This window comes from Dreissena polymorpha, chromosome 9 (genome assembly GCF_020536995.1).
Source record: "Dreissena polymorpha isolate Duluth1 chromosome 9, UMN_Dpol_1.0, whole genome shotgun sequence".
Taxonomy (NCBI): domain Eukaryota; kingdom Metazoa; phylum Mollusca; class Bivalvia; order Myida; family Dreissenidae; genus Dreissena; species Dreissena polymorpha.
In genome coordinates, this window is record NC_068363.1 from 17,105,170 (window position 1) to 17,130,788 (window position 25,619).

At 35.5% G+C, this 25,619-nt stretch overlaps 1 protein-coding gene across 2 annotated transcripts; it reads left to right on the forward strand.

Moving 5' to 3' along the window:
- Positions 1-116: 116 nt before the first annotated feature.
- On the forward strand, positions 117-22,488 carry LOC127844351 (zinc finger CCHC domain-containing protein 2-like). Of its 2 annotated transcripts, none has more exons than XM_052374470.1 (12): positions 117-736; positions 5,239-5,395; positions 8,218-8,294; positions 9,881-9,952; positions 10,196-10,235; positions 10,637-10,846; positions 11,073-11,205; positions 11,615-11,795; positions 12,245-12,336; positions 13,627-14,081; positions 14,619-15,743; positions 16,851-22,488. In XM_052374470.1, the coding sequence occupies exons 1-12, from the start codon at positions 245-247 to the stop codon at positions 16,898-16,900; spliced, it is 3,084 nt and encodes a 1,027-aa protein (XP_052230430.1). In that variant the 5' UTR covers positions 117-244; the 3' UTR covers positions 16,901-22,488. The 2 variants fall into 2 exon arrangements, with proteins under 2 accessions (XP_052230430.1, XP_052230431.1); XM_052374471.1 differs by having other exon boundaries at positions 11,097-11,205.
- Positions 22,489-25,619: the final 3,131 nt, after the last annotated feature.

The following is a 25,619-nucleotide window of genomic DNA, read 5'->3' on the forward strand; positions in this document are numbered from 1 at the left end:
GCGAGTTGACCAAAAAACGTGCGAGTTGACTACTGTTCGAGTTGACTTAGGTACGAGTTGACCGGCACCCTTATTAGTAGTTTGTAGCCGTCATGACCGGAAATGGAAATGTTAATTTCAAGTGCCCGGATGTTGTTCAGTAGTTTTCTGAAAACTTCAGAATGGGATTATTCCGAGGTCAAAATAAATTAATTACGGCAAGTTGACAGGCCGTTGTCAGCAGAGAATAATCAAAGCCATAATAATGTTACGAAAGGAGGAACTTTGTACATGGTTTAGTAACTTAAGTCCGCACAAACGGATAGATTTTATGTGTGGAATGCTTCATATGTGCCTCCCATTAGAACTGAGATTTTTAGGGTCGTGCGTAGAAGATCTCGCAAAGAAAGACTTCCAACATTTACGGGAATATGAACTAAGAGCGAACAATCGTCGTGATATTTCGGAACTCAGCAATGAAACCAGTTATGACACATTCCGAAATACGCTTGCCGTGTATTTGGCGTTACTTCATTCGGCAAACACCATTTGTTCACACAAAATATTCACTATGCTCGAAAGACATAGGCACTGTGCATTAGAAGTAAAAAATGGCATGGATAGTGAAACTGTTCATCGTATTTTGCTGGTATTGTCCATGGCCATGAACCATCCAGCTTTTACTTTCGCCCAAAAACAAACTATGTCTGATATGTACATCACAGCAAGTGAAGCTGCAGTGAAAAATATGTCAAAGGTGATTGTAATATTCCACTTTTTGTGTTCCTTCCTTAACATAGTACAGAGTTATCGATTTACTGAATCCCACTTACTTGATCCACTGGGGGCTGACGAGGTCAAAGCGTAGTCCGTTTCGCTACGACGTCGGGTATATGTTTTTCTACGAAAACATTGTGTAAATACACTACTTAATCAGGCGAGTTTCATCTTTTCTGGTGTTTATGGATTAGAGAACGGAACATCCAGTAATGTTAGGCACTTATTTTCAATAACAAACTAATAACAAATGCGCGTAGTTGCAACCTTTAAGTTTATTTTGAGCTTAAATCGAAATATTTTGATTTGAAGCAATGCATAAGGTGGTCATTCTGTTAAAATTACCAATTACGGTAACTTAAATTAAATAAAACTACATGTTACTTTGATTCAGTGTACATTACACATTTTAAAGTACAAAACAGGTTACGAACATGTGTTTTAATTATTCAAATGCTTTGTTTCAAAGGTAATTACATGTCGCTTTATGTATAGGTTTCGCACAGAGTATGTATTGGTTGCGCAACGAAGTACAAATATAATGTATAGGTTGCTCAACGAAGTCTCTGTATCCATTTCATGCCATTGCCCAGTGCAAAAGATGCCGTGCTTCACTGTGCGCATTAACATCAAAACGAAAAGGTTGATCCCGGTGAAAGCCGGCAGAGCCCCGGTATACCGTCACTACGCCGGCACTCACCGGGGCTATACCGGCATCAGACCCCGACAGAGCTGCGGCAACGCCCCGGTTTAACCGGGGACAACCGGGGCTCCACCGGGAAAGTATTCAAATGTTCAATACCTCTGGGATGAACCAGGAGTTACCGGGAAGGACCGGCAATGACCGGCTTGGCACTGGAAACAACCGGGACTTCACCGGGAACAACCGAGACGGCACCGTCAGAGATCCGGTTTACTTATGCAACGTAGCTATAAAGGGACTCTGCCGGCATTCACCGGGGCTCTACCGGGGCGTTGCCGTAGCTCTGCCGGGGTGTGTTTGGGCCCCGGTGGAGCTACGGTGCCGTCCCGGTTGTACCCGGTACAGTCCCGGTGCCACGCCGGTCGTTACCGGTCCTACCCGGTGACTCCCGCTTCATCCCGGAGGTATTAAACATTTTAATACTTTCCCGGTGGAGCCCCGGTTGTCCCCGGTCGTCCACGGGTCATCCCGGTGGAGCACCGGTTCATCCCGGTAGGGCCCCGGTTCATCCCGGTAGATGCCTGTTCACGCACTGGGGCTCCGCCGGCATCATATTGAGACTGGGCCTTAACCGCATTGTAACACAAGGTAAATTTACCGGCCGTCATGTACGCAGTAAACAATAACCTGTGACAGAAACCCACTGCCACACCTTTACAACGATATATTGATTATGCAATTGCGGATTTATGCCATTGGGGTCCTACTTTCCACACCTTACGGCTGTTACAGGTGTGGATTTTACAGGTAAAATCATGTATACGAACATGAAATTCATCTCAAAATTAGTTGACGATAACCGATTTTCAAGAAAATCGCTTTGATATATACAATGTAAAAATCAAAATCCGTATGAGATAAATAATGATCAAAGTTGGGACATGGGATTTACTTTGACATAAGCAGAGTTTCGAAATAAGCGAGTTGGGGATAACGAGAATCGAATGTTATTTGATAAAGAGTACCGTATGCTGAAAACCTATCGTCGGTCTCGATCAAAATGAACGTATAAGGGATTGTCACAAGGTGAAGATGCGTCATTTTTATTGAGACCGACGACATTAGGTTCTCGACTCTCAACTGTCATCTTATATATGGATTTTCGATTTTAATCGTTTCCTTTGGCCTAGTCGTGAATTCAATTATATCATAATGTGCATTACCATGTCGACTGTGCGCTTCGGATTATGTTGTGCCGTTGTTACTACCTCTTCCTCAAAGGAAACATCCAGCCACTCCATGACTCCGTATTAAAAAAACACTTTTCTTTATTTTGCCTTTGAGAGATAACCAATACGTCTTCTGTGAGAAACGCATACACGCTAAAGCGTTGTCGTAGCGAGGCATATACGTATACTGTCAGAGACATGATCATGCCTAATAATAATATTTAGCCTTTATTTCTGATAACTGGGTCACCCTACCCATTTCTAAACACACCAGTGGCTTAACGATACATAGACCAATATGGAATTGTAAAATTGTGTCACTTAAACACAGTTGTAAACCTTAATTGCTTTTTTTTTAAAGTGAAACTTTACTTCAGTTTTATAAATCAGCGGTATATTTCATGTTTAACCGCATAAACCAGACACATCTTGGATTATAATTTGATGTAACAGCCCTATGAAATGTCATTGTGCTTAAATTCAGTGTTTTGTTATTAGAAAAGCATAATCTTACATGTTTAAACACAATTTTCGACTAATCCGTTCTCGATGTCGTGTGTATTTAATCAATGTTTTCGTAGTAAAACATATACCCGACGTCGTAGCGAAACGGACTACGCTTTGACCTCGTCAGCCCCCAGTGTGATCAGACTAACTTCAAAATGATATTAAATTTATAACAGAGATTTATATGCCCTAAATGTGGTGTTCAGTGTTTCCCTTACAGCCTTAGCAAAATGTTGTTTTTAAATTATTGTTTAAGATGATTTTTTGTAATTTTCATCAGTATTTTAGTCATACCTCAGCAGTCATGAAACCAACACATTTTTCATGGGTAAACTTGTCAGGCTTTTTCCGCCCTATGCCACGGGTCCAAAATTCGGCCTAATTCCCAATGCAAATCTGGTTGTTTTTTTCCCAATTAAAAAAAAAATCCCAATTCCCCTCCAAATTTTTTTTTTTTTTTTAACCTTTAAATATATACCTGATCCGGTGTAGAAAATAGACAGTATTGCATAATTTAATTATCTGTTGCCTTGAATTTGTTATTAAAAACAATAAAATATATTAATGATTATTTAAGACTTTCCTTATTTTCCTCAAAATCCGGCGCTTCGCGCAATTTTTTCACCTAAAAAAAGGCCAGGCCTTTTCCCCAAATTCAGATTAAAAAACGTGCACTTTGTTCATTATATTTTGTAAAATTTTAATAATAAGTTATCAAAATAGTCGTTATTTACCAGTTAACGGCTTCTTTGAAATATTAGAAACACTATGTACATGCGATAATTTTTCCCAATTTAGCAAATTTTGCGATTAATTTTTTTCCCAAAATGGGGGTTTTCACGACGCAAAATTTCCAAAATTCCAGAGTGGCGTTTTCCCAAAATGGAGCGAAAAAAGCCTGCTTGTAAACCTAGTTCATATACTTAATAATGTAAGGTTTTTTTTAGCTGCCCTTCTTAAATCACTTGTTAAAAAAAATATCTTAGAAGCTTTACATCCAGAATATAACAAGGAAATTGAACAATACACTTGGATTCCTCTGCATGAATGTAAGGATAAGCAACAAGGATATCAAAGTGCTGCTTACTTTTTCCTTCTTTGCATACATCTGGAATATTGTTGTACATTCTGAAGTCCATATCAGAAGGACCAGATTCATTACCTGGAGATAGTGCAGAGAAGGGCAGCCAGGTATGGGATGAACTGCTACCATAACAACAGCAGCATCACATCTCTTTGCTTGACCACCTGCAGTGGGAAACCCTGGAGTCATAAAGGACCAAGGCCAGACCGACTATGATCTACATGATAACAATTGTAGACATCTCAGCAACAAGGTCCCTTTCCTCTAAGAGGACCCGGTCAAACCATTACATCAAGTTCCTGCCCATCTCCTCATCTACATCATAGTCACACCAGGCATAGCTTTTTTCCCAGAATAATACCTACCTGGAAAAGCTAACCAGCTTTTGACACCAAATCCCCTGATTCGAACAGCAGCTTGCAGCAGTAAGCTTTGAATCAAATCTTCAGCGCCAGCTTCAAAGAAACTGCCGGTTGAGTTTCAATCCTCTTGGCGGCCACAGTAGCTAGAGAGTCATCAGAAAGAGGGATATTACATAGTTGCTGATGCATCTTTACTGTCCTTCTGTCTTTTAGCTATCAAACTCTTTGCTTTACTACTTTCTCATTCTTTACCTTCTCACTACCTGTCGTGTAATTGTCAAGTTTGAGGGCAGAGACATACGATGTACATGTGTAGATGTATGAGAAGAATGATCTAGAAAGGATATCTGTCCATTCCCTACACAAGTTATGTGGCTTGGCTATGAATTGAACCTGCAATCTTCTGATTTGTAGTCAAACATTTTACAGAATGAGCTAGCCTGCCCCGAGCGTAATTATGAACTCGAATATGTACTTTTAAATGGCATGATATTGTTTATATAAGTTTGATCTTTGTCATATTTTCCAGTCCATTGGACACTGCAGTCAAAACAACTGCAGTCCTATTTTGGTAGTTATACAATTACATCAGCAGTATTTTCAAGCTTATACACATTATAAAGTAAATTGTCACTAATTTAAACTTTGTGATTTCAGAAAATGCAGGAACCAGAGCTGCTGATATTGTCCGAGTCATGTGAGACAAGACCATGTGACCAGGGACATTCCCCCATGTGTTCACCAATGTCAAGTGGTTCAAGTCCCATGCAAATGATTCCTTCTCCACAACCTCTCCACAGTCTTCAGGAAAAAGGTTCTTTTTGCTTGATCATGGCAGAAATATTACACCTTAAAAGCTTAGTTTAAGTCATGCAGGGATTTCAACAGACGCAGAATCCTGTGTTTTGACGCGAGCAAATTAAATATGACTCGTTTTTGATGCAACCTTTTTTTCTGCAGTGCGTTATTTTGATTCATAGAAAATTTGATCCGTGCATCATTCAGTTAACATCTCAAGTTCCATGGTAATAAATCCCGCTGTGGTCCTAATTGAAATTAATGTTTCAGTATTTGAAACTCGCTCTATAATCGAAGGAATACCCTGGGCGTTGTTAATCTTATCTCATCTCTTCCAATACACTAGTTCTGGCTTCCATAACTTTAAATGTCGCTTTTTATGATTTTTGACTGGCGCGACTTTATAGTTATGGACCAACCCCATTAGGAAAGTCAACCAGAAATTCCCGAAAAGTTGACAGTTAACAAAGACCGGTCCAAAACAGCTTTTAAATGCAGTTGTTGGCCCAAATCAACCACTTGATTAGAAAGATTGACATTTTTCACATTTAACTGATAAATTCTTTCACAAAAAACTATCTTAAACATTTAAAATGTATCTATTCTGCTCATACATATCGAGAAAAACAGCGATGTGACAGACTTTCTTGAAATGCGAATCTCCCGAGATTTCACGGTCATATGACGTTATTTCTATTTTTAGTAACAAACCATGTGCTCAAGTGTTTTCAAATTCAGAATGACATTTCCCGGTATTTTAATTATTCTGGCTTATTTTGTAAACAAATTGTAACATCAATCCAAAGTCAAAGTAAATATTATATAAAACTACCTGATTCACAATGAAATCAGTCTTATAATCCACCAGACGTAAGTTGTTAATCACAAATAATAGATTTCAGAAAACGAAAGTAATGTTTACAATTTCAGCATAAAATGTCACGGTTTATCCGAAAGTATCCAAATGAAAACTCGTCACGTGACAAAGCAACAATGGCGTCAAAATTGTGAATTTCAGACTGATGAGAGTTATTTTCATCTAATGTAAGATGCATTTGAAACATCTGAACCTTAAAACATTCCTCGATGCAGTAATTTATATTCATTCACTAATATATGTAGAAATGTATCCAAGAAAATGAGCTTTCTTTGATTTATAGCGTGACATAAATATGTTACGACTCTGGTTGACTTTCGATACGGGGTTAGCTTCAGCGTACAGGTCTGTCAATACTATATAAACTGTACGCTGAAGTTTCTTTAGCTACCAATACACATGTCACCGTCTAAATAGTGCCTGCGCACTAACTGGGTAATTAGCAGCAGTAATTACGTGATAATTGATAATCCGATAATTGCAGACTTTGCAGATGGCACGGTTAAAGAAAGTCTGCAAAAATTATGAAAGAAAAAAAAATTGATCAAAATTCCATTAATTAGGTAGATACAATATTAAGTCCAGCCAGTTTTGTCAGTTTGTTAATCCACCGATAATTACCAGTAACACCCATCTGATATAAACTGGATTCACAGTTCATTTATTATACTAACAAGTCTACTACTTCACATAAACATTGAGAAAACACATTTCCTCGATAAGATATAAATTATCCGAGTATAATTAAATTGCAACGTCATGACCTTTGACATTGTAAATGCCGGACAAATTGTAAATTAACGGTCAACCCACGTTCAATTCAAAGCTGGCGATTCAACAACAACAGATTCAAATTACAAGTAATGGTGATTCAAAAATGGAGAAAGCATTAACTGGATTTAACTAATATTTGATTAGGTTTGTTTAACCAGATAACAGCAAGGAAAATTTGGATTATTGAAGTTAAACTACTACAGGCAAGGCATTCTTAAGTGTACATATTTCGGACATGTATAGTATTTGGATAAACAGTAATAGATATACTAGGTGTTGCATGCATTTAGATTGTGTTTTGTTACAAAAGCTATCATAGGGATGATGATACTATAATGACGATAAATATGTGATGAAAAGGTGCTACTGGTTCATATCTTGAATTACTTAAATGTGTTTAAAGACTTTTTATGATGAAGTAGATTTTAATGAGCGGTATTGTTTTTACAAATAAACATAGTATAAGGATAGAAATAATAAAAGTTGTGAAAGGAACATGTTTTGTTTTGTTTTTTTAAACTTAGTTGCTATTGTCGCACAAATTATTTATATTTTGTCATTATCTTTGTGTACCAATTCATTAAAAATGTTGTGTTATGTACCATGGTATTGTTATTTAATAATTAAAGCAGTATATAAATTTTTAAATTATTGTGTTACTCTTAGAGCATCTTCTTATGGTATCTAAAAAATTGAATAATACAGACAACAACACAATTGACTCCTCAAAATTTCAGTCCAGGGGTCATTGACTTCTGGTTTCTAAAATCTATTGAAATCGCTGTCATGTACATATATGGTTAGGAGCAATAACATTTAAATTGAAAGACATATCTCTATCGGCAGTGATTTTTTTTGCTAAAAATTACCGCAGATTCAGATTTAAGTCCTTTTTGTTGATAAATAATTCCCAAATTTGCCATGTTTATCAATTAAAACAATTCCTATTTTCCCAATTCAAATGGCGCAGGCTGTAACAAATAAAAGCAAAAAAATCACTGATTGGTAACGGAGATATGCTTGAGCTTATTAGTAGTAAAATAGGATTCGATCATTATGATTTTATAAAATAAGTCATGAAAATAAAATACCCAAGTGACTGCGTGTTGCTTATTTGCTTGTGACTTTGTCATAAGTATGCTGTCTTGTTCTGCTATGGTGGATATATTAATTGCTTTTATTTGCAGCATATGTTTGTAACATCAAAGTTTGTGGTTCACGGTTGAGAGATGGGGTTAAAAACATGACAGAATATCACATCCAGGTATGCTTTACTTGTCTTGGCAATACAATAGTTTCCATGTAAATTGAGCCTTCTGTTTTAATTGTCTAATTGTTCTTTTACAATACCAGTGCTTTCCACAGGCCATTTAACAATCCCTCACTGGGGAGCTTGAATTTCGAAATCAGAGTCCGCCCGACGCCTGAATTTTTTTGATCAGTGTATTTTGGCTGTTACTGCATCTAGCCATTCTTAAGATCAAAGCAATATTGAATTCGCCGAAGATTTTGAAAGCCGATTTACGATCCTCTGTCAACTACATCTAAAGCTTTACCCAACTAAAGCCCGCTTAAGGGCGGGGCATCGCTGTATTGTAAAATCAATATTGGCCAATGAGAGCGCACGCTTTGTATAAGCGACAGCACTCGTAGGCAGGCACTACCTGCAGTTAAATCATGCAGATGACTCGTGATGTACATGTAATTGCTCCAGTAATCTTGGCCAGTTACTAAGAAGACTGATGATGGCTGTAATATTAGTGGAAGTTGTGCATTTCATGAATAATACTGTTCAAACATTTACTTGATTCATAAAGCTGTTTATCAAATTATCGTTGAATTCATAACGCAACTGTTAATGTTTTCTTGAAGTCTCAAATTAGCACAATTAAATTTGTAATCCGAGACCCACTTCCTCATGTAAATGTTAACTCTACGTTAACAGATTCTTGCTTCAAATAAACAGTGATAATTTATTTTGTGTTGACCCTTGGTCTCAATAAAAAGGGCGCGAAAATTATGCAGCATGTACAACGTCGCCTCATGTGCATAGAAACTTTAGAAAGCGTGGGTGTATTGAGCGTTGTATTAACACGCACACACCATGTCAAGCGATTTACGCATGTTCAGAAATTTATTTGATACTTAAGGAAAATGTTAACGTTTGTTATTAAAGATATTATTGAGCACTTTTATCGTCAATATTTACCAGAAAGTGCTTTAAAAAATGGGATCATCGGGTAATGAGTAGAAACTTGAAGAAGTAAGTATGTAGTAATAGAGTCGGGATGCAGGAAAGTTTTAATACAATTATTAAAAAATGTCATTAGAAATGACTTTATAGCTGGTGGGGGTTGGGTTATCGTTATAACTCTTCTTTCTTCTTAGAGTTATAACGAACCACAGAACGTCAATTGACACGTTCAATTAAAAAAATCAAGTTTGGGAGGGGACACCCCTCCCGAAGTCAACCCTATAAGGCCCGGGGCGCCTGAAAAAAATATGTGGAAAGCACTGAATACATTGCATACATAACATATTTGCAATCTTTAAATCATATAGTCATACATGAGTGATTAAAGTTAGCTAGCATCTATATGATGTGCATTTTTTTGCTGGTCATCATTTAATTTCTTATAAATGTATGGACCAAAATACAGTTAACCGAAATGTCATGTTCATATAGTAGTATATGAAATTGTTATCAATAATGGTCATTTGTATACTTATTTCAAATCATTTAATCAACTTCTTTTCTGGTTGCAGCTCGATTTATTAAGTTATTTCGAATTCATATGAAGTTCCTAGTAGAAATAAACCATTGTGCTAAATCTGAACACTTTGTCTCAGGTCACCTGGTCTAATGGTGAAACTGGAGAAGTGTACAAAACTTATCAGGAGTTGGAAGAATTTCACAATAAGGTCAGTTTAAATGCAAGATAATAAAACTTAAGGGTTCATGTAACAGTGAAAAATATAATGTCCTCACTTTAATTTACTTTTCTTTAATTGTTGTACTTTTTTACGAATCAGAATACTATTAACTGGACAGAAAACAATTTTCAAACCAAAATATTGCAATATTTTCAGCTCTTTATCAATGTTAGAAGCTTTTAATATGGTATTTCTTGTCTTGTTGATGTATATATCTGTTTGTTATTACAGTTACTGCATAAGAAGTCGTTGAAAATACCAAAATTGCAAGGTGTGTTCACTATGGTTTTGTCATTGTTCATGCTGTTTCAAGGTTTTATATATTTTTTCCTAGTTATTTATTTATAGCAAATGTATAGCATGGTATGAGTTTAATTAAACATGTTCATAGAATTGAAATGTTCACATTGTTGATTAACACAAAGAGGGAGGAAGATTAAACAAATGCCCTTGGTCGTTCTGTCAGTTTTTCTGTAACCTTATCACCATCTATCTACCTACTTCTCATAGTGTAAATTTATCCTATTATAAAGTTAAGTCAAAAAATTGTTTTTCTATCTTTGATATAATCTTTAGCTCAAATTATTCAAGCATTTTATTATGTTTAAAACAAACATCTTCAATCAAATTAAAATGTGCCGGCTGTTTTGACAGTTCATTTGATTTTGACAGGCTCTCAGAATCATCACAGGGAAACAATCGAGCAGCTGAACCAGTATTTCCAAACCCTTTCTGAGCAGAAATTATCCAAGCTGCAATCAGATATGTACACAAAGTTTCTCTTGTCTCATGGGGTGAAAACGAGTGTCGATGCCTCAACTAGTCCACCCCGCTCAATACAGAAAGAACCACCTTCAGCAAAGTATTTAAGCCTATCAAGAGGTAGGACATTTTGGACCTCAAACACTTTAATACTTGTGATTTAAATTGCCAGCTTCAGCAATTTTGTTTGTCTGCATTTAAGTTTATAGTCTTAAAAGAGTATTGAAATGAAGTAAAAATTGTTACGTTGATTCACTGAAAAATATCCAATTATATTTCAAAAATACGATATGGTCCTGTATATTCAACACTTGTACATGTATGTTGTATTATTATTGTACCACAGATAAGTCCAATGTTTCTGTGATAGGGGAGGCTGGCAGTGAAGAACCTGCCCTAGAGTTCCTGGGCAGTTTGTGCAATCTTTCCTCCACAACCCCCTACCCTCATGATCTCAACCAACAAGCTGTCACCATCAGGTATATTGAAGGATTTATTTTGGTATTCCAGTAAAGTTAATGATTTGTAAATTGCCATCAGGTATGGGCTAGCATTTACCTGATTACCAGTATATGGTAGTCTATACCTGTTGATGATTGTGAAGTCTGCAACATAGCAGTCACCTTCACGTTAAGTCATTCTTTGGTATATGCTAGGATTTGTTTGTCATCAATCGTTTACAATTCAAAGTAGAATTTCAGTTTCTGCAAACATCGTATGTTGCTCACTGCTCTCATAATGTATTGAAATATAAATCTTATGCAGACAGATTTATGTTTAAATAAATATATCTAGCTTCTTGTTATAACTGATATTCAAACACTTTCAAACAAGTTATAAACCAACCATTATTGTTGAAAACATGCATATAAACAACGCTTTTTTCAGTCCCTCATATTCTGGATTGAAAGCTCCTTCCTCATTGGCCAGTTCCCCGTGTCCCTCCCACGACAGCCTAGACTCCATTTCTCCCCCACTAGAGGCACCTGATAGCACAGAGATGTCTCAGCTGTTAAGTGGGGAACTTGCCACTTATGTTGAACATTTGGAAAAGTTTTCGTTTCAGCAGGTAATAAACTTTAAAGACGTTTGAAAATTTAGCACTAGAATTATCAATATCTGATTCAAATTAATATTTTTTTTGCTCTCTTTGAATGTTATCATTCTTGTTACCAATAATAACAGTCTGACCAGTAACATTTGCTATGAGGATTTTATTAGCTCGGCTGTTTTCGGAGAAAACCCGAGGTATTGTCATAGCCAGCTCGTGCTAAACCTTAACATTGGCTCTAAAATCAAAGTGCTTCAACCTTCAACTTTGAAGCTTCTGTAGCTGCATCTTGATGAGTTATACACGCCACACACATTATGGGTCACTATATCAAAGGTTAAGGTCACTGTGACCTCTAAAAAAAAATGACAAGCTTTCATTGATTCAAAACTGCACCCGCAGCTGAGTGTTGGCACCCAGTATGCGATGCTGTTATTGATAATCCAGATGGTCTGTTTCCTCCACAGGTATGTGACATGGATCCTGAAATGTTTCAACGACTTGGCATTCCCTCCGAGGCAGCTCAGCGTATTAAAAACCTCATTAGTGAGAAAATGAGGTACCACCCTTTGATTTGGTTTTATCTATTGCAGAATGTAAATGCTTTTCATATATACAATATTATTTTTTGCCATTTACAACATGCATGTGGCATTCCATAAATGTCATTCATATCAGATTAATTGTTATGCCCCCCTTCGAAGAAGAGGGGGTATATTGCTTTGCACATGTCGGTCTGTCTGTCTGTCGGTCCGTCCACCAGGTGGTTTCCGAATGATAACTCAAGAACGCTTGTTTTATGTAGGGATGCAAAAGTAACGAAAAAATTAATCGGTCAGTCAATAATTGTAAATAGTTAAATAACCTCTTAACTGAAAAACCTTGAATGTTTTACTATATTTTAAAACTTGTTACATAGCATGTTTAATTACTGTCTTTAAAAAAACTAATCGACGATCTCTAACAATGGTTACATAAGCCACAATATGTTTATGATATAAACACATTATTAATAATATATAATTTAATGGATTTGCTCATGTATGGTAAACTTTTTCTGATATTATTGTGTGTAAAGCAAATGAATAAGAAATGAACAAAAAAATAATGTTCATTATCTTGTATCTTTTTATTTGGATGGGGCTGCTTATGTTTGTGTAAATGATTAAATAAATGTCATTATTTTATTTTCCTCGTTAATTAAAACACGTTCAAGACATTTTGATGCAGCAAATTTGTAGTTAATTTGATAAGATCTCAACAAATAATATTTATTTTGAATAAACTTTATCAATATTTGCTTGCAATCAGTTGTGTTAAACAATAATTAAGCAGCCCAAAGTCTCCATCTATTGATTTTAGGCATGTGTTTAATAAACGTGTCAATTATGTATGTCTCTTACAGCCCCACTCCACACAGATCCCAAGTTTAATGGTCCTGAAAAAAACTTCACAATACTGCTAATTATATCAATTTTAATCTCTGTATCATCTAAGTTACTGGTTTATTTCTGTTTTACTTTGACTATTAACATGTTATTGATTCCCGTCATTGGAGTGTCTGTTTTTAGAAGGCAATAGCGTTAATTGCACTATGGTATGCTTTAGAAATGTTTAATTTGTTCTTTGAAAATCCATCAAATTAATGTTTTAAAAGTTTCAGATTAATTTATGCTAGAAAATAAACATGATAACTGATTTTCTTAGGTTTAATATAGGGCAATTAATAAAGATAAACAAGTAGCAGGGAAAGAATTTAAAATGTTTATATTTCAAACTGTTATGCTTGCTCAATATTTTTAGGAGCAGTAAATTCAAATGAGCCATTTGTGTTTCTTCTTTGCTTTAGGGAGATGACTGTGCCCCATATGCCGAATGGGTTGGTGGACCAGGCTGTGTTATCAAGCTCTTTCAACTGCCAGGGACGCTACCAAATGGTGCCCCTGCATTACCCACCCATGTTCCCAGTTCCCCCTGGCCACCATCCTATTGCTTTGAACTCACAGACCATGCTGTACCACCAGAACATGTTGCCTCTATCACACATGCCCTCCGGCTCTTTATTGCCCACCAACAGGAACACAAATGAGGCATCTCCCACCAACTTTGAGCACTCTACACCCTCCCCGAGTCCTCATGTACCGTATTCCACACCGTCCCCTAGTCCCCTTTTATCAACCCCTCTCATTCCGCCCCTCATGTCCACACTAACCCCCAGTCCCCATGTACCCACCCCGCTGGTCCCGCCGCTCATGTTGGCATTGAAACAACAGCAGCTATCCACTGACAGCTCTTCAGATGAGGGTAAGTTTTTTGGCATCCATGTAGATTAAATTAATTTGTATTCCATAATATTTCAGTTATAGACAGTCAGAATAAGTCTGACAACATTCAAGGATTCAACAAAATTTCGTAAGAAAAATTATTTGTTTTCAGCTGAGATTAATGTCTGTTAACAATTATCAATATTTCCCCTGTTGACACAACTTCTATTATATTTCTTGCACACTGTTCATGGATTTTGGGAAGAGAGTTGTCCCTATCTCATCTAGGCTGAGTTTCAAATTTGGTAATTTAAATTAAAAAAATTAGTTAATTTCCTTAGCCATTTTATTTGCAAAAATCCCAATGTGGAATTAAGTGCCATGAAGGCCCACTTTTTTATATAACAGATATTGATGAACCTAGCAATTTAAGAAAGTTGTCAAAAGTCATGTCATTTTTAAGCTTTCTGTAGATTGGTGTTTAAAACGTTTCACAATTTACAGTTGTCTGAAATACATAACATAAAAAAACAACAACATGGGTAATGTAATAACTAAGAGTGACTTTCCGTTTTAGACAAGCATTCTTCACAGCAAAGAGGCAAAGACAAGGCGAATTCTGCCCCCAACTCTGCACGCTTTGGTTTATCAGACATTAACTCCAGGACAAACGGGAATCAGTCATTGGCAACCAACGGCAACAGTGGGTACAACTCAGACCCAACATTCAATGGCAGACAGAGAACCCAGCTTGGCCGTTTGACAATACCAATGCCGGACAATAGTTTAAAACCTCAATTCAAATTTCTGCGGCCATGTGTGATGTTTAACCCACAGACCCACCCACCAATGTTCATTCCACAGACATGTATAAACTCTAGCAACCGTCCCATAATACCACATAATTTATCTCAGTGTCACACTACGAATGTGGTAAGTCACTCTGGAAGTGTTTCCACAGCAACATCAACTGTGGCAGGGCCAGGTAGTGTCAGTGTCTCACATCCAATCAATGCAACTGCTACAAATTTTGCAGCATCAGGTTCAGCGCACAGTACTAATGGAGTGCCCGTGCAAGTGAATTTAACACTAAACAAACCCTTCAAAGGCAGTGCTGGTATTGTTGCACCTGTGAGTGTATACGAGCGATCTGGACCTGTTGTGAATGGAGAGAGCACACCCTCTCAGACGATGTCTTCAAATGAAAGCCCAGCCCAGTGGGCAGGGGGGTCGGTCGCCCCGTCAGTGCCCAGTAGCGTGACCTTGACCTACAGCAGCTCCAGCCCCACATTGGCCTCTACCAGGTCCTCGTGTGCAGTATCAGTGTGCCAGTGCCCTTCGTGCCCCTCCCGCAATGGGCAACCAAGTATCCACTATGCCCAACCAAACTTTCATCATTATCAGCATCCGCAATTCTTTCAGTATTCTCATCACATGCCAATGTACCCTATGCCATACATGCCAGTGCTTAATCACAATGGCTTCACTCAGGATATGCTCAGTCAACCCATGTTCTACTCATACGGGGCAGGCCTGGCATTCCCTGGAATGCCTGGAGGATACAATGCCTTTAGCAGCAATGGTGGCTTGGTGAACACGGCGGATATGCAGAGGAAAGTGAAGAGAATGAACTGTCACAACTGTGGCTCAGATAAACATGCTGCCACTGATTGTACAGAGAGCTCCATGCAAACACAGCTTGGTAGGTGCAATCTGAACACGGTACAACTTACATACACACTGTGATAAGGTTGAAGTCCCTTACAAAATCACATTAAACAAGTATTTTCTTGCCAGATTTAAGTTTTTAAGCCTTAAATTCCAACCTTTAGATACTGAAAACAGCATACAGCATAAAACCTAAACAGACTGCTACTTATAGGCAAGCTATTCTGATTTTATGCTTGTTGTATAGCCATTTACATTTTGCTTCTGAGTGGGTTGATAAAATCATTTTGTGTGTATCTGGAATTCCAAGTTATAGTTTAAGTACACAATATACTGAATTAGGATATTATGAACATATTTTTTTATTTGCTAGGGAAGTGTGTTTTTCACCATGTTTAACATATTTATACTTTGTTGAAAAAAGTTTCATTTGTATACATTCCACCTTAGGTGTTGGCACGAATATTAATAAACACTGCTTAACATGTTATCAGTAACAAACAAAAATCTTGTGAATGGTATAGGTATGATTAATTGCATTTAAACCGTGAAAATATTTCTTAACAGAAAACACTTGATATTCAATCATTAATTATTTTTAACAGACACTTAAATGAAATATTAACTGGGGACGAAATAATCAGTAACTAACAAAGATTGAAATAATTACTAAAAAATCCAGCATTGAATCACAGACAACAAGTGTCATTAAACTTTTCATGTGTGTCAAAATTTTTTTTGCTATGATCTGATTTAAAAGAACTATCAAACATTAACACAACAGGAATTTCAATATATTTTAAAAACCAGGAGTTAAATTACACCATTGAAATTTTTAGTCAAAATACATTAGTCATGAAATATTATGTTTCAGAATATTTGTTAAATACTCTTAAATAATGTTTGGTAAAACCTGAATACTATGCAAACAATACAAACTATAAGACATAAAGTACATGTTGTTGTTAGATTCTTAGAAACATTTGCATCAAAATGATGCTGGGCAGATTATTATACGAGAGTCAGTGAGAATCTTTTATAATGCTTTCATCAAAAGCTTGATTCTGCTTCAATTGAAATCCCTGTATCAATGATTATTGAAGCGCAGACAGTCATGACTCTAGTGTTTCTCTCATCTCAGGTCAGTCCATGTATTCCTATGATCCGAAGTACGAGCCTGAAAAACAGTGAATGACCACGCAACGAAGCTCGATCTGGGATCAAGTTACAATACTTGAAGTCAATGACTGAAGTACCAAAGCGACAAGTCCAGCATTTTGGTGTCTAGCAACAGTCAGTTATTGGCTGATAAGTTTTAAGGCATTTGTGAATGATTCAGTCATACCCCTTGACCTTTTTAAGGTTGTTTTTACAAACACAGGGTGTATAATGCAAGTGATAGCCTAATGGATTTAGTTACTAAATAGCGCAGAGGGAATTTAACCAAAAATCTAGATTTGTTGTCAATCATGCTTTAAATATGCTTGTGAGAAACCTGTGTACAGTTTGATGCCAGTTTTACAAACTGTTACATTTTTGTGATTTAGAATGAGTTAGTAAACTGATAAATGAAGGATTATTAGCGCATCATCTACATGATGATTAAATTCCAATCTGGCTCAAATATTGGTTGTATTATCTGTATATATGGAATTGGCTTATTGTGTAAGTCTGTATAATTATATGGAATTGGCTTATTTTGTAAGTATGTATAATTATATGGAATTGGCTTATTGTGTAAATTTTAACACCACAAAATGAATTAACTAGGTCATAATTAATTTCAATAAAGTCTGACGTTTATTTATGTTCATTGTTCATACGCTCTTCATGAAAATATTGTATGTACAGTTTCAATTGTGTAAGGTCCTCTGAGCATTTGTCTGTAGGATAAAATTGTGATAGGGATTAAAGTGAGATTTTAAACACATGCTATTGATAATGGTTGTTTGAGAATGAACTTAGTTATTCAGATTATTTTGTGTACAAGTAAGTGATTATTGTGTGACTGGAACAGTATACAAAAACAGGGTTTCTATTTGTATGATCTTAATATAAATAATTAACATGTACCAATATTATTTTGGGAATTTTAATCATGTTTTGTATTTGTTTTACATCTGGTCTGTGTGACTGTATGGTCACTGCAATATGACCAGTAGTCTGTTTAATGCTTGGAACATTTATGCAGATTGCTACTGACCTGTACTTTCATTGGATATGTGCAAATTGGTTTTACCCATGCCATGTTTATACGAAAATCAATCATGGTGATTATTGTTATAACATGTGCATGATCAGTACTATGTCAGCACAGTCTTTGATGTTTTGATATGTTCATATCATTATCTGAAGATTTCATTTTTTTAATAAAAATCTCTATAATATACACAGGTAGATTCAACTGTTTTAAGTGCTAGTATTTATTTTGTGCTCAAGTTTTGTTCATGTTTTAAAGAAATAGAATAAATTTTTGTGCAGGATGCCATGTATCTAAGGCAAAACAACTATTTAGTTTTTTCATGTTAGACATATCATGCTATTCATGCCATGTTAAGGCGTTTCATAAGTTTGAAAGTATATATAGACAGATGATATCTAAATGTATTAGAAGAATTTAATATTAGTTTTACTAAATTTCAAATAGTAGCCTAGTGTTAATGGGCCGCATTTTAGGAAAAAGGTGCTTATTTTATGTGCGTAAAGTATCCTCCCAGATTAGCCTGAGCGGTCCGCTAATCAAGGATGACACTTGAACTTTAATGGAATTTTTTCACTTAAAGGAAATCTCTACTAAAGTAAAATCACTTGTAGGTGGAAAGCGTTGTCCCTGTTTGCACAGGCTGATCTGGGGGAAAGTGTTGTCCCTGTTTGCACAGGCTGATCTGGGGGAAAGTGTTGTCCCTGTTTGCACAGGCTGATCTGGTGGAAAGCGTTGTCCCTGTTTGCACAGGCTGATCTGGGGGAAAGCGTTGTCCCTGTTTGCACAGGCTGATATGGGGGAAAGCATTGTCCCTGTTTGCACAGGCTGATCTGGGGGAAAGCATTGTCCCTGTTTGCACAGGCTGATCTGGGGGGAAAGCGTTGTCCCTGTTTGCACAGGCTGAGCTGGGACAATATTTTATTCACATGCATTATGCCCGGTTTTCACAGAGATTGAATCAAATATTTATTTTTAAATAACAGTTTTTTTAATAAAAAAAAATGAAGATTTACCTATGCCCTGTGTCTTAATGTGAACCTAACTATCATCTATTTAAATTTCCATGGAGGTGAAGTATTTTAATGATTTTCTCTTGTCAGTGTAGGAAGTTCGAAGTTTTACCATCCTTTTAATCATGTGTAAATATATTGTTTTAACACTTCTACTGCTATTAATTCTTGTAAAGTAAATATTTTTCTATTTTAAGATCTGATGTTGTCAACATCCAATTGGGACATTGGTGCCATCCGTCAAATTAATTATTTTTTTTATAACCAATATACAAGTAAATTTAAATTTAGTTTGAATGCTTCATGTAAAATCCATTTTCTGAAAATAAACAAAAAATATTAATAAATTTCTGAGAATGATAAAAATGCATTTATCTTATCTTTATTTTACTTTAATTACTTATTGCAAACGCTTATTTGCATGTGCGTAACAGTAACAATACCATTATACATGTTGGTTGATTTGTTACGGCAGTCATATGCGTATTATGAGAATAAAAAGAAAGCAATATATCTTTTTTGCTGAAAAGGTTATCATGTGTTGGCATATGCAGGCCAAAGTGGGACTACGACTACTATAAGACCATTCAAATTTATGATGACAGGTGAACATTCTTGGCAGAAAGGCAAATAAGTATTTTGTGTTATCAGTCTCTCAATTTCTGATTGATGTTGATGTTGTGATAGTGTTCCACATTTTTTGTACTTGTTCATTTACAGGAATCAATGTTTTTGAGGCATATGAGTATTCTTCGTATGTAAATGTTTTGACATTGACAATGCAATGCGCTTTAACTATGTTCAGGTTCATTTACTGAGTATTTTGACGTACTTAGTATTTTTATGATCATTTGCAAATGTGTCTGTAAATATTTCAGTTTACACTTACATGTGGTATTATTTTGAACATGAATTGTGTTTATTATAGTGAATCACCATGCAAGTATTCTTTTATTTTTATCTCTTTGTAAACATTTTCGGTTGAATCTTGTGCCTCAGATGTTTTCTTTGTTGTAAAGTTAGCAAACGCATGAAAGTTGTGCTGCAAAAATAATTGTCGTGCATGTGCCATGATGCAAGTGCTTTTAAACTTATATGATGTTATGTTATGTTTTGTTTAAAATGCCAATTAGTTCTGTATTATTCTTAGTTAATGTGATCATCTTGTATTAGGTTCATTACATTGCTATTTATAATTATGCATACCTTTGTCTCATTAACATCGTGTTTCAACAGAACTCTTAGGATTGATTCTACTACAGTTGTTTTAAAATGATGTGAAAAAAATTAGTGTGAAAAGAATGATGTTTTAGCCAGGTATTTACACAGTCTCTTAAAAACATATTTAAAAAGTCATTTTTTTCAGTCAAATGTCTTATTTATACCAGTATGTGAAATCCAATTGTTTTGCTATGACCGATGTGCATTTAAAGTCTCTTACATTTGACTGTAAAAATATACAATGTTTCATGTGACATGAAATAGTGAGAGAATTATAGGGCTTTCAAAAAAGTAATTTTTGTTTTTATGAAGATTTTGCGAATAGTTGTTTGCATATGATCATTACTTATAATGTGAAACAATGTTGCTTTAGGTGTAACTTATTTTGGTTAATTTTTGACAAGTCAAGGGGTATTTGTCATTAATAACAAAATCATGTTTATACAAAATTGACTTGATTTTAATCTGCTGGTATATCGTCAATAATTGAATTTGCTGATGTATTGTGTATATTGTCGATGATGAAGTCTCTTTTTCTCAATGTTTGAACTGGCTCAATAGAAATATTTATTTCTGAGGCCATGGGTTTTTAGGACCCATGTGCTTATTGGCATGAGTGTTTTTAAGAGTGTAACAGTATCGGAACATAACTTAAGTTCAGATGTTTTTATGCCCCCCAAGGGTGGCATATAGTTTTTGAACTGTCCGTTAGTCTGTCTGTCAGTCAGTCTGTCCGTCCGTCCGAAAACTTTAACATTGCCCATAACTTTTGCAATATTGAAGATAGCAACTTGATATCTCATGGCGCTGCACATTTTGAGTGGTGAAAGGTCAAGGTCATCCTTCAAGGTCAAAGTTCAAATATATAGCTTCAAAGCAGCGCAGTAGGGGGCAGTTTGTCTCAGACAAACACATCTCTTGTTCTTTTAGGATTTTATTATATCATATGACCTGTGTCGTGCGAAAATGGGGGTTATGCCATATAAGGCCTGGGTAGCTCCAGACCAGCCTGCTAAATCTGGTCAGGTACCTTTTTGTGGTTTGATGAGCGGGCAGAGTAGCTCCTGAAGAGTGAGTGAATGTTCTGGAGCTAAGCTAGCCACATATGGCTTTAGACCCAGTATTGCATGACACACGTCATATACTGATGTTCCACTTAGTGATGTTTTCATGTAATTTGCAGCAAAAATAACTTTGCTACTTTAAATAATAGTTGTTTGTATTGATATCATGTTGATTGACATGACAATTATTATGTTGTTGTTTTTTAAATTCTTTATTATATTTAGTATACGCATATTTTTGCCAGGTTTTATGAAATATTGTTGCAAATTATATTTCATATTGCTAATCTCAGCATAAATTTATTATGCTACACTTACCTGAAACCAGAACTGCTCCTCATAATTATTTTGTTTCAATTTGTCTCATCTGAATTGTCGTCATATTTTGATTATCTTACAATGTTTCTCAAAGATTTACAGATTCTTTAATTTCAGTAGTTTCTGGTAAAGTCATTATAATCAACACATGTCAAATTTTGTTCAATTAAGTATCTTTTGATTTAACATAACACAAGCTAGTTTTTACGCTTTGTCGTGAAGGAATTATCCTAGTGTCGCCTTTTTGTTGTAAACTTTGGAATGCTTATATCTTCAACAGTCATGATATTTTGTGCTAAATGTTGGTGTTATACAACAAATAACAATTACTTTGTATTGTCCCCTACCGGTGAAACCGGAGGGGACTTTGGTTTGTGCTCTGTCTGTCTGTCAGTCTGTCTGTCACACTTATCCTGCGATAACTTTATAAGTTCTTCATATTTTTTCATGAAACTTGAGACCTGGATAGATGGCAATATGGAGATTATGTAGTTATTTCATTTTGTTCCTAGGTCAAGAATTCTGCTTGCTATGGCAACAAATAAAAAATTACTGACAATTGTTGAGTTTCACCGGTAGGGGACAATATTGCTTGGCAATCTCTTATTCAGTGAAGCAATAACTGATAGTTCAATGCAGTGCAAATATATGCAGGTATACAAATACCCAAGGCAATAATGGTTGCCATTTCAAAATTTCAGCAAAATTCGTTTTTAATTGCATTTTATGTTTTAGCATTTAAGTACAGGTACGAATTGATTGTTTCCTGAAACCTTGTTTTAAACTTGTCTAGAGCACTGTTAATTATTAGGCACTTGTGTGATGTTCGACGGATTGTGAAACAATCATTTCCTTACAAGTTGCATCTTCTAAACATGAAACTCACTTTATTTATGTATAAAATAAACGATATAAAAACTTAAAAATTTTGAAAAAGAGACTAAAATAATGATTATAAATAAAATTTAGTCTTTGTTGTCAGTTTTAATTTTTTATAGGAACATGCTCAGTGTGATAAAGATAATTAAATTGTGTAGCGTTCTGAGAAAACTGGGCATAATGTCTGTGCGTAAAGTGTTGTCCCAGATTAGCCTGTGCAGTCTGCATAGGCTAATCAGGGACGACACTTTCCGCCTAAACAAGATTTTCGATAAGAAGGGACTTCCTTTAAACGAAAAATACCATAAAAGAGGAAAGTGTCGTCCCTGATTAGCCTGTGTGGACTGCACAGGCTAATCTGGGACAACACTTTATGCACATGCATTAAGCCCAGTTTTCTCAGATCAATACTCAATTGATGGCATTTTCAACATAGTAACATTCTGCAATCTAGCTCGTAACATTCTGCAAACTCGCTTGTAACATTCTGCAATCTAGCTCGTAACATTCTGCAATCTAGCTCGTAACATTCTGCAATCTAGCTCAGTAGAAAGAGGGCTACATCAGAGACAGCAGGTTCAATTCACGGCCACATAAATTTTGTTGGGGGTGGTCATGGAATTATTTCTTTCTTGTGTAACTTTGAGCACCAGCTGACCAAATAAGTGTGTAAAACAAGATACAATTTTATGAGGAGTATTCCACTGATAAATCATGGCATTTAATTATTTCAACCCACTTGCATAATTGTGGCAAACATTATTTATGATTAACGGATAATTTGTGCATTTATTTACTCAAAAGCATGGCATTTAATTATTTCACCTTGTTCACTAGCAAAATTGTGGCAAACATTTATGAATAATGGAGTATTTGACTATTTTTTTAATCAAAAGCGTCTTGCTAATAATGATGGAAAGCTTGCAAAAACTGTGAAACTTGCAATGAACACTTGTGTTTGTGTAATTAAACAACAAAGTATTGGTTAAAAGGCAGTAACTCTTATAAAGACATTTATGTACGTCTTATTCTCAGAAAATAAATCACTAATTCAATTTGTGAGGCAATGACATGGCATATATCCTAGCTACATTTCAGGTTGGAGTGTATTATAAACATAATTGTGTTGCCCTTTTTAGCTCGACTTTTCAAGGAAAAATGAGAGCTATACTACTCGCCCCGGCGTCGGCTTTGGTTAGTTTTTTATAAGGTCAAATAACTTTAACACTTTCAAAGATAATTAACTCAAACTTGGAATACTTCTTTATGACAACAGGACAATTGTGTTGGTCAAGGTGCATAACTCTGTCAGCATTATTTTTAGAGTTATTCCCCTTTTTATACATAGAAAATTTGGTTAAGTGTTTTGTTTAGACCCACTTTATTCCTTAAGTATCAACGCTATTGCTTTCATACTTGCAACACATACTAACTAACATAAGGGGACTGTGCGGGCACAGTTATGTAACTCTGACTGGCATTTTGACAGAATTATGGCCACTTTTATACTTAGAAAATTGAAACTTTGGTAAGGTTTTGTGTTTTGGTCCATTTTACTACTAAAGTATCATAGCTGTTGCTTTCAGACTTGGAACACTCGCTAACTATCATTAAGGGACTTGCTTTCAGACTTGGAACACTCGCTAACTACCTATCATTAAGACACTGTACAGGACAAGTTTCATAACTCTGGTTGGCATTTTGACAGAATTATGGCCCTTTTTTGACTTAGTAACTTTAGATATTTTATGCCTTTACAAATATTCAATAGATTGTGGAAAATATACCTGAACTCAGGATTGTCTATAATGTACCACTTCTTAAATACATAAGCAATCAATATGTTCTAATTATGGTCCTCTTCCAGTTTGAATATGACTATATTACCTTATTGAATTTGAACAATATCGCCATGATGGCTTACTTATACTGTCAAGCACTCGAAAAGTCGAGTGTGCTGTCTTCTGACAGTTCTTGTTTCAGATTCAGGGCATAAAGGATTGCCCTAGTCCATCCATAGGATTTCTGTTCTGGTGTTTGAAATATTATACACATGTACAATAATGGGTCTGTCGCTAAAGCAATAGTCTGATTGTAATACCTATTCATTCCATATGCGAGATTCCAGCCTGTTAACCATTATTTAATAACATGTTAATGACTAATGCAGTATCTTTGTGTTTCTGAAGAATGTATTAACTTTATCGTTAAAGGGACCTTTTCACAGATTTTGGTATGTATTGATTTTGTCTTAAATTATATATATATTGATAAATGAAAAGATTGGAGCTATTTAGCTCCAGTAACAAACTAGGATAAAATTAAAGAAAGAAATAAAGGAATCCTTAACTAGGGCTGTAACAATACATTTCAATATTCGATTTACTCGAATACAGCTGTGGACAAATCATATAGATATGTTGTTATTTAAAAGTGTTACATTTCATATTTTCAGTATGCAATGATGCTCAATCAAATTGACAAATACTCGTAGTTTCATACTATAAAATGTCATGTCAAGTTGTCAGTATTACTTTTGTTCATTGAAATTCATATTCGCGAATAAATATTCGTATTCGTGGTATGTATTGTATTCGTCACCTAGTGTATTCGTTACAGCCCTATCATCAACTGGGCTCAAACCACTGACCCTTAAAGTAAAAGTCTACCACTTAGACCACTCGGCTATGCATGTCCATTTCATGTGGTTGTATTTTATACTCATTCTCGTTATGTCACAAGAATAACAATAACAACAGAACTCTCAACTTATTCAATCGTTTTGCATTAGTAACACTTAGCATTTTCCGGTTTTCAAATCATCAAAAGATACACATAATTTATATTTTAGAGCATGGTAAATGTTCAGTATTGATGTTTCCTCACAAATGTCATAACTACAACAAAACTCTGCAAATCTGAAAAGATTTTTGTGAATTACCAAAACGTAAAAAAGTCCCTTGGTTTATCTCAATCTGGTTAATATTAAATCGTAACATTGTTGAGATCTGGGGATATTGTGAGACAGGTAATGTTCAAATGACCTTTCCAACAAAACACATCAGTCCTGCTGAGTGCAAATTAAATAGCTCTTTGCATAACCAAGTTAAGCAAATGTATTTGATAAATTAAGAGCGTTTCAACTGGTCTGGAATAAATCATGCCCGGTACATTTAAGGTGGATAATAATGTACATGTATATACTGGTACTGGCG

Excerpts from the sequence above, each read along its gene's own strand:
- LOC127844351 (XM_052374470.1), top strand. The coding sequence starts at position 245 with ATGTTACGAAAGGAGGAACTTTGTACATGGTTTAGTAACTTAAGTCCG. Across the intron at positions 10,847-11,072 it reads GTATTTAAGCCTATCAAGAG|ATAAGTCCAATGTTTCTGTG; the intron begins GTAGGACATTTT and ends ATTGTACCACAG. Across the intron at positions 11,796-12,244 it reads AAAAGTTTTCGTTTCAGCAG|GTATGTGACATGGATCCTGA; the intron begins GTAATAAACTTT and ends TTTCCTCCACAG.